The sequence below is a fragment of the Telopea speciosissima genome, chromosome 1, assembly GCF_018873765.1.
Source record: "Telopea speciosissima isolate NSW1024214 ecotype Mountain lineage chromosome 1, Tspe_v1, whole genome shotgun sequence".
NCBI classification, from domain to species: Eukaryota; Viridiplantae; Streptophyta; class Magnoliopsida; order Proteales; family Proteaceae; genus Telopea; species Telopea speciosissima.
The window spans coordinates 38884606-38894190 of NC_057916.1; the positions used below are offsets into that span (position 1 = coordinate 38884606).

Sequence of the window (9585 nt, forward strand, 5' to 3'; positions counted from 1 at the left end):
CAAGGCACTGGTCATAAATTCTTCTGATAGAACCATCTTTTCATTTGTTAGCTTTTCAATCAAAATTTGAAATTGACCAATTTGGTTTGAGATGGTGTCACTATCTTTCATAGTAAAGTTTAGGAAGTTAGCCACCAAGTACTTCCTTGAACCAGCATCTTCAAAAGAGTATTTTTTTACTATGGCATTCCAAATCAAACACGCATATTCCAATGAACTATACACATGGCATAAATCATTTGATAATGCGTTCAAGATCCGATTCTTGCACTAGTAATCTGCTTGAATCCAAACCACCATTTTGCCCTCTTTTTTAGGATCATTGCTTTTTTCTGGCATGGGTTCAGTCAAGGCAAACACCACCCCAATTTGGGCTAAAGCAAACAACATCATTTGCCTCCATCATTTGAAGTTTTGACCTCCAAACTATTCGATCTTGTCAAATTCAGAGATAATCCTCATCTTACCCAAATTCGGGATAAGCTCCGTCACCGGCGGGATAATGTTGGTGGGAATTGAGTCAGCGATAGAAAAAAAAATGAATCTCCTGACTATTACGGTTAATAGGAACTCCGTCTTCTTGGTTGTTGATTGCTCCTTCAATACTGTTGTTTGAAGGAATTCCTTCGTTGGCAGCTCCATCAATGGCACTATTGTTTGATGCATCACCCTTGTTGCTTATAACTCCAAGATCAGCCATGAGATCTTATAACAATCAATTACCTTAAACTTGTTGGGTAATTGTACTACAATTCCTTACAAATAATTGAAATAACACAAATTGTAATACAATAGCTTAAGCAGTAGGAACTAGGCTGTTGTTATTTTGACCTTTAGCTGAAATGAGAAGACCAAAACTTGAATTTGATGTTGAGTCACACCCGCAATAACTTAAACAAACTTGAGGTTGAGTCACACTTGTGGTACTGCCTTTAATCGATGCCTTCTACTGCTAAGGATTGTTCTACACCACTACCCCAAGATAAAATAATTTCCAATTAAAAGCTAAAGCAGTTCTTCTATTCCCTTGAAGGAGCCAAGAGCTTCAGCACAGCAACCCTCTAACCTTACACAGACTTAAAAGAAAAGAGAGAAAGAAAAATAAACTTTATGTGATTGCAAAGTATGGACATGAATGTATATCAAGATGTGTGTTTTATAATGTATTTGGTTGGGTTTATATAGACCCAAAATCAACCCTTGCACACCCTTGGAATCCCCAAGAATAACCACCCACTAATGACCAATTTAATTAGCGAATGAGACTTATGGACATGATTTAAAAATTAATTCCTAATTCACGGCCATTCTCTACTAAAGACTATGAAAGACCTTAAAACCCATAAAGAAAATAACATAACCCATGACCATGAATTGATAATTAATTTTATACATGGAAGTAATCTCAATCAATATTCTTGACCCACCTTCCCAATTATAATAGTGACCATGAATGGACTTTAGGGTACCCATAGGATGTTATAAACCTTTTGAAATTCAGCCATAACTTTGATCAAATATTACCTTAATCCTATGGGTCCCACACCATAACAAAGCAATCAAAACCTTTTTGAAACTTAAAAAATAAAATATATTTTAAATCTAACAGAACCATGGTTTTTACTTACTTTGGCTTCAATTTACAAGAGATAAGAATGACACGACTTTGGCTTCATTTAAATGGAAAGTCTCTAGACCAATTCCAAGAGATCATCTCCAAGGAGCAAGAGAGAGATTGAGTGCAATCTCCGCGAAAGACAAGGAGCAAGAGAGAGAGAGATTTAAATTGAAATTATACAATATCTTAGATATGTACCTATTTGAGTGCAATCTCCGTGAAAGGCAAAGAGCGAGAGAGAGAGAGAGAGAAAGATTGAGATTGAGTAAGATTCAGATTTAGTGAGATTATATAACGTCTTAGAGAGAAATTGATAAGGGTGAATTGCAATTCGGTAACTTCCTTTTTTTTATTTTAGTTAAATTAAACTACTCGGATTCATATGTCTTTGATATTGGCATATCAGTTTGTTTCCTAAAATAAGTCATGTTGATCCATACTAAAATTTTAAATAACTATTCTATTATTTTATTATTTTTTGGTAAACGTAATTTCTCAAATTTCTCTTGGCGCCAAAATTGACGGTAAAATATTTTATATATAGTCGATTCATCACCATGATATGATATTCTCTATCATTCTTTCACCGAACTAAGATATAGAATTTTTGACAAAGATAGGATGAAGCATTCGGTTACCAATCTTGCACCATTCATGCAGAAATCTCGCCCTCCACATTTAGTCCCTCAAAAAAATGAAGAACAAACATGGAAGAAAGAAGAACTATTGCCACCGTTGCAAGCTGTTTAAGTGGGATATGCAGAAGAACCATTGCAGTTACAAGCTGTTTAAGTGGGATATGCCATCCCAATCACCACCGCCATCGGAACCACCAGTGTTGGGTTCTCAAAACAACCCGATTCTCGTTGTGAATGACTCATATGTGGGTGATCGAAGAAAACATCACACATTTGACAACCACAAATCTAAGAAACCAGCAAATTACTTGGAGGTGATTCAAATTCCAGAGAGTGAAGATGATGCAAAGTCAGAACATTCATACATAGGTGACGAAATCTATCACCTATACGGGACTGATGTGGTAAGAGAACTTGGTCTTCTAGATTCACATGGTACTGATGATAAAGAGTCGGTCTCTTTAACTTCAAAGAAGAGACGTAGAAATGGAAAAAAAATAAAAGGGAAGACATTCACACCACTTACTCCACCTACAAATGGAAAGGGAAAGAAGGTTGCTCGCACTCCTCCAACCTACTGACGGAGGAATAAATTTAGTTTCTTCTCTTTCTTCCTAATGAAAGAGGAATAAGTTTAATTTCTTGTTTTTCTTTATTTCCTTTTCATCCTTCATTTGGTTAAGCAATGAGAGATATTGGAGTATAATCAATTTTCATGAGTAATGATTTTATTTATTAGTATCCTATTGAATCTGCTCAGTCAATTAATTTTGATAAATTTGCTGTTATTTTTAGCAGTTCAGTTCTCCTAGTTTGAAAAAGATGATTACTTATTGTTTGGGTGTTAAGAGCTATATCATAAGATACACTTAACAGTAATAAGATTCTAAGAGTAACTGAAGTCAGCTGGATATAGCCTCCAACCCTGCTGGTGCTGGATAGGCCAGAAGCCTTGTTAAATTTTATATGCCTTGAGTCAACAGTTATTACGGACTTTGATGGTGTCCGAATTATTCCAAAGATCTTCTATTTAATATCAATTCTTTAATGCTTACTTACATACTTTAACCTTCAATGTTACTTATTATTTCTCAACAAAGAAAAAAGAATTCTATCAAGCAATACATGCAAAAAGTCAGACCTTGAATTTCATCTCATCCGAAAACATATATTATAGATATTCAAATTAATTGTTGTCTTTGATGTATTGTGCACTATGCAGGTCTAGGCTTCATGTATACACATACCATTGCAACGATCCTCTATTTCTGCTTGAGTATCCTTGCTTTCTAGAGAGTGTTTTACTGGTTTCATTGTTGCAGCTTATCAGTATGTGATGGCATCTGTTTAATCCAGTATAGACAAAACTTCAGGAAGGAGTTGTCTGTTGTAACTCAGAATGGAGTGGAGATAGCTTGATAAATTATATAGAACCATCCAACCCAATTTCACCGCAATTAGTACCATGGGTTAAGTTATTGGATGATGAAGATAACATAAAGAAATACAGTTACAATCTGGAAGTTGTTGGGAATGGCCGTAAGAATGGCTTGAATGTCTTTGGAAATAACTAGAGTGGTTTGTTCGACAGGATATTGTGATTCCAAAACCTAGTCCTCACAGAGTTTCTTATGCTGAATATTTAAGTTCTTTTGATGTCAGACACCTCATACAGTGGTGGTGAGATTTTGTCATCTTCTTGAATAAAGCCTAGTAAGATACCAAACGTGATCCAAGGGCTCAGTATACATAACCTAATTCTGTTCATAGATATGAGTTTCTTTGGGTGAAATATTTGAAGTAGGGTAGTGAGACTTAAGTATTCTTCAGGACACTCAGTTCTCTAAGATTAACTTTCATCACTCAATTTCGTTTTGGTGTTTATTTTTGTTTTCTTTAAGGTCCCTATTTGGTGTTCTGTGCGTAAACATATTCTCATGCTATCCTTGATGTTGACCAAAATGGAACCATTTAATGCTGACAAGAACAATAAACATATTCTCATGCTGTCCTTGATGCTGACCAGACTTCAAACCTAACAATCATACCATTAACTAGTGCATTCTAATTCTAGGAAACCAAAATGAAATGGTTTCTTTCAAGTTCCAACCAAACATAGACTAAAAAAGAAGCAACTCTACAATTCTTCAACATGAGTAGTGTAATGGATTTCCCAATTTGTCTTCAAACTTGAATCCTTGAAAAAATTAAACACAAGCCTACAAAATATTATATAAACTAGTGTCTTTTCCAAAAATGCAGTGGAAGATATCAATTGTGATTAATCGTTTAACTTATTATTACTGTCATCGGTACAAACATTAACAAGAAGTAGATGCTACAAGCAAGATCAAATTATAAATACATAACTTTTTTTTTTGCTAACGAGAGTGTCCAGACCTTTGCCCAACTAGTCTCCCCCGGCACAAGCATATGCTCTCCCCCCACACCAGGTCAGTACTGGATCCTATGAGAACCATAGAAACCGTGGGGCTGACCCCAATGGGGCTAAGGGGAGTTGAACTTAGGATGTATATTGATTTAGGTATGCTCCCTCACCGATTGAGCTACACCCTTGGGGTTTAGATCATATATTATAAATGCATAAAGCAAATGGAATTATGGAAGTGGCCCATCATATAGGAGGGGTAAGATGACACTCCAAAGCAGGCATTGCACATAGATACAAGCCTCATATGATGTTAGCTAAAATACGTGCAACTGTGCACTGAAAAAATGCCAATCCTCGAAACTTCCTAGACATGAAATTAGACGAGGATGGATCACAGTTAAATAAAGAACCCAAATGAGGTAAAGAATTGAAGTTTCTGACAACAAATTGAACAAGAAAAGTTGTTGCTACCTATTCCCATCCCCCCTTACAAAAAGAGGCGGGGGAGGGGGGGAATGGCAGTTGTTCCCGAATAATCATTCACATCTCTCAAAGATATAAAAATATTCAGAAAATTTTATGTTTCCTGTTGGCTACCAAAATTTAGCAAATTTACTTGGTTTCTTTTTCTTCCCCCCCCCCCCCCCCTTTCTCCTTTATAAGAGACAACCTATTGTCCCCAGTTCTATTCACTGCCCTTCATGAGATCAAGCTGAAATTGAGATTGAGTGAACTTGTTGTCCCCTTCCATTCCCAGTTTTATTCAGTGACCTGCGAGGCTATAGCTCTTTGGTATGATGTCAGTCTCCAAATAAGTACCCACTGTATGATGGTACCCTAACGATTACAATCTGTTGTTGGGTGTACAAAAAAATGCTTCTCGATTGGTGTTTCACAGCCTTACTCCTCACAAAGTGCATTCTTCTTCAAAGCTAGTTACTGCTATATTCTTGATTCCTTTTTTTTTGGGTGGGGGGGTGGGTGGGGGTGGGGGTATTGCTAGTGGGATTTTCAATCATGTAAATAATCTTAAAGTACATACACTGGAGTTATTTCTACACTATTTTACATCTTCCACACCTTATGTACCTTGCATTGGACAACAAAACTAGCCTTCCATTCATCAGAAATGTGACATATTTCACCATGGAAGGCAAAACTGTCCTAAGCAGAAGCCAAACCTTTGATGGTGCTCAGAGGACACAAAAGGAATGCGGAATATACACGAATACAAGTAATACATACCAAGAAATGCATGCATGAACACATGTATGTATCTGTCTTGCCTAAGAATAAGTAAATTAAACTGCAAACTTTTTCATTCCGTAGCATACATTACAAGTCTTAAAGAAGAGAAAGCAGCTTCTCAAGTGCATAACACTCATTCAAATAGAAGGCATGAGCTATATAGGTAATTCTTTAAAGCCTTTTAAAACAACCTAGGTTCCTGTTGTTGCAGCCTGGTAGGACAGTTCGGATTTCAAATTTGAAATGCAGGGTTGCCGCTAAAGATTCGATGGCCACTAGTACCACACCATCTTGCACACTTTGTAAAAGCTCTGGGCCCTCTCCATCATTAGCCTTGGCCTAGAACAGTATAGCAGGTGTGTGATCATTGGTTACTTCTTCAAAGATAATAAACAAACATAACGCAGCTATTGCACACAGGAAATAGAGCTTTTCAAGTGTCAATATATTAGAGTGATCAGATGGGTCAAGAGTAATTAATGCATGTGTGCTGAAAAAGAGATAAATTAATTAGTCCAACTCTATCAAAAATAAATTAGTTCAAGTCCAACACTTAGTTAAGTAAGTTTCAAAAGTAATATTGACTGAAAAAGAAAAGCATTAATTAGTTAGGGAGAAACAGTTTAGGGAGTGTCCTATGTGAGGTGAGAAACCTTGAGGTGAGAGGCCTAGGTGTGAGTGAGAGACTCTACCATCTATCCCATCTTCTTCTCCTATTCTCCCAATCGATACCCTTGTTTTATATACTGCTCTCATTTCCTATGATCTTATCTCATAAGGTTTCTGATTTTGTCTGTAGGACCAAACCAGCAGTGTTTTGTTCTCTTAAAGCTAGCTGAATATGAAGAAAGTATATGGTGTGACGTGATTCCAATGACCTTGACTGATGTATTACATGGGAGACCTTGGATGTATGATAATGATGTCTTAGTTTTGGGGGGGGTATCAAGAACCAATGTTATTTTGTCTTCAAAGGTAAATCCATGATGCTAAAACCTTTGAACATACCAGCTGAAAAGAAAAGGTTGCATTCTACCCAAGTACAAAGGAAACAAATTCTGTAGCCCTTGGAGAAAGAACAGCAAGGGAGTTCAACTGCCAAATTGCAATGAAAATCAGGTTACATCAATGCAGATAAATTATAACAAGAATAATGAAGTACAAACATGAGCAGTGAATTCTTGTCTGTAACAGATACAAAGCTATCAAAAACCCTAGATAGAGCTTAATTCTTATCTCTGAATTCCATATTCACCAGAGACAAAATGGACATAGAAAGATTGGGAGCAAAAGGTAAATATGGTAGTTGCAAAGAGAGGGAGTAAAACCTGATTTTTTTCTCCCAAGAAAACCCCCAAACTGACTAAGCACTTTAAAAGCAGAGGTAATGCAGAGGAACTCTAAGAAATTTCTTACTGAAACATTAAATGTAACAATGGCAATGGAGGTTTACCTAAATTAGAACCTTGGGAATGCGGATCGCATCCTCTGATTCTTCAATGTGAGCAGGTCAAAGAGAGATTGAGAGTGTAGGGCAATCGTAGCACCAGAGAGAGGAAAGAGAGGTGGCAGAGAAAAGACCTTGGGCTTTTCTACTGATTTTTTTTTTATTTGAGCAAATAAAAAACTTGGACTAACTTACAATATTTGCATTTTGACCGCTAGCCCAAGGTCTTCGCTCTACGCTGTGTTTAGATCTAGGAAGTTCAAAGTCCCATTCATTTAGGCTAACTTACAATAGTTGCAGATAAGATTTAGTATGAAATATCAAATTAGACTCCATCCACCCCCCCCTCCAAAAAAAAAAAAAAGGATTTGGGTTTTGGATCCTCGGGAAATCCCTTTTCTTAATACCCCTATTCCCCCTTCATCCAGAGTTGTCGTAACTTGGGTTCATCATGCTATACTCACGGGGAAGGAAAAACGAGCAGTTTACGCTTTAGTAGCTACCATTTCACTGGCTCTAGTATCCACTGGCTATCAAGGAATGGAATGAAAAGAAAAAGAAAAACATTAACAAACTTTTGTGTTTCTTTTAGAATTCAAATTATGCAGTTTTAGTTGGAGGTTTGAATTTCCACTGATCATGGGAATTAGATCAACAAGGTGGTACAATTTTCTGTTATGATGTAAATCATTACTGAATGGGTGGTTTGGGTTCTCAAGGTCTATATTCCAATCTGTCAAGAGAAATAAATAAAGATAACAAAACTAACCAATCTCATAGATAGTCATTTACCCTGCCTCAGTCACACAGCAATTTTCTATTCCATCCCTGCTACCAGAAGTGAATTTTATAAATTAAAAGCATCAGGTAATTGTGTAGTTTAAAATCCAAAGGAAGGGGGGGGGTTAGAACATAGGAAAGAATGGAACTGTGGAGTTCATATTTTACATATTAAAAGCATCAGGTAATTGCAACCCCGCATTCATGAAAAAACAACATACAAAAGAATGGCAAGACTGTAAAGATCTACTGTGCTAAGCAGAATGATGACATGAGTAAATAATTATGCCCCATATACCCATAGACCTGAACAAGCTTGATGGACCTAACCATGATCAAATTGTTGAGCTTCTCACAAAGGCTTTAGAGACTGTTGGGTTCTTTCAAGTGGTAAACCATGGCGTACCAACTCAACTGCTCGAGCGTGTCAAGGAAAAGGCACATCAGTTCTTTAATCAACCATTAGAGAAGAAATCAATTTATCTCCATGAGGTGAACAAAAACCCTTTTGCCAAGTATGAGAGCAGCTACGCACCAGAGGAGGAGGAAGTGATGGAATGGGGTGATCATTTGGACTTATTTTATAAAACCGATGATGAAGCTCACAAGTATTGGTCTGAAGAATGCAAGTAAGAAAGCTTAAAAAATTCCTAACATAAATTTTTTTTTTTTTCTTCTGATAATCTTTCTCATGAAATTAATAACAAATTTTGCAGGGAAGTCACACTAGAATACATGAAGGGTTCAACTAAGATGGCGAGAAGGATATTTGAAGTGTTGATCAAGAAGCTTGGAGTGACAGTAGTGGATAATGAAGCAATTGATGCTTATATTGCTTCAAAGATGGTGGTTGCCATGAATTTTTTCCCAAAATGTCCAAATCCAGAGTTGACACTTGGTGTTGGTCGTCACTCAGATGTTGGAACCTTAACTGTGTTGTTACAAGATGAAGTTGGTGGGTATATATGAAAGTCGAAGATAAAAAAGAAGGCAATGCTCAAAAAACAACATATAAAACAATGGCAAGACCGTAAAGATCTACTGTGCTAAGCAGAATGATGACATGAGTAAATAATTATGCCCCATATATAACAGGTTGCAGCTTGTGAATTTCAAATAAACGAAACAATCAAAAGAGGAATGGAAAACACCTGATGAGAACGAGAGAGGAGGAAAAGCAAAAATAAAAGGAAAAGGGGTTTTTTATAATTACCACCCCAAAAACTTTGATATTTACTATTACCCTCTTAAAAACTTTCAAACAACTACTACCCTCCCCTGTTGCATACTAATAACTAACTGGCCCCCACCGTTACATTCCCGTAACGGAGAGGGTTAGTCGTGAGAGTGTGCCGTTGTCATGGATTTTTTAGGACCAAAATGCCCTTTTGGGGTGGTAATTGTAAAAAAACCCCCACCCCATCACAGTCCCTTCTCCTCCTCCTCCTTCTTCTCCTTCTTC

At 36.8% G+C, this 9585-nt stretch overlaps 1 protein-coding gene across 1 annotated transcript; it reads left to right on the plus strand.

Moving 5' to 3' along the window:
- The first annotated feature begins 8408 nt into the window (after positions 1–8408).
- LOC122649187 (scopoletin 8-hydroxylase-like) lies at positions 8409–9092 on the plus strand. The gene is made up of 2 exons (XM_043842567.1): positions 8409–8752; positions 8840–9092. The coding sequence occupies exons 1-2, from the start codon at positions 8409–8411 to the stop codon at positions 9090–9092; spliced, it is 597 nt and encodes a 198-aa protein (XP_043698502.1).
- Positions 9093–9585: the final 493 nt, after the last annotated feature.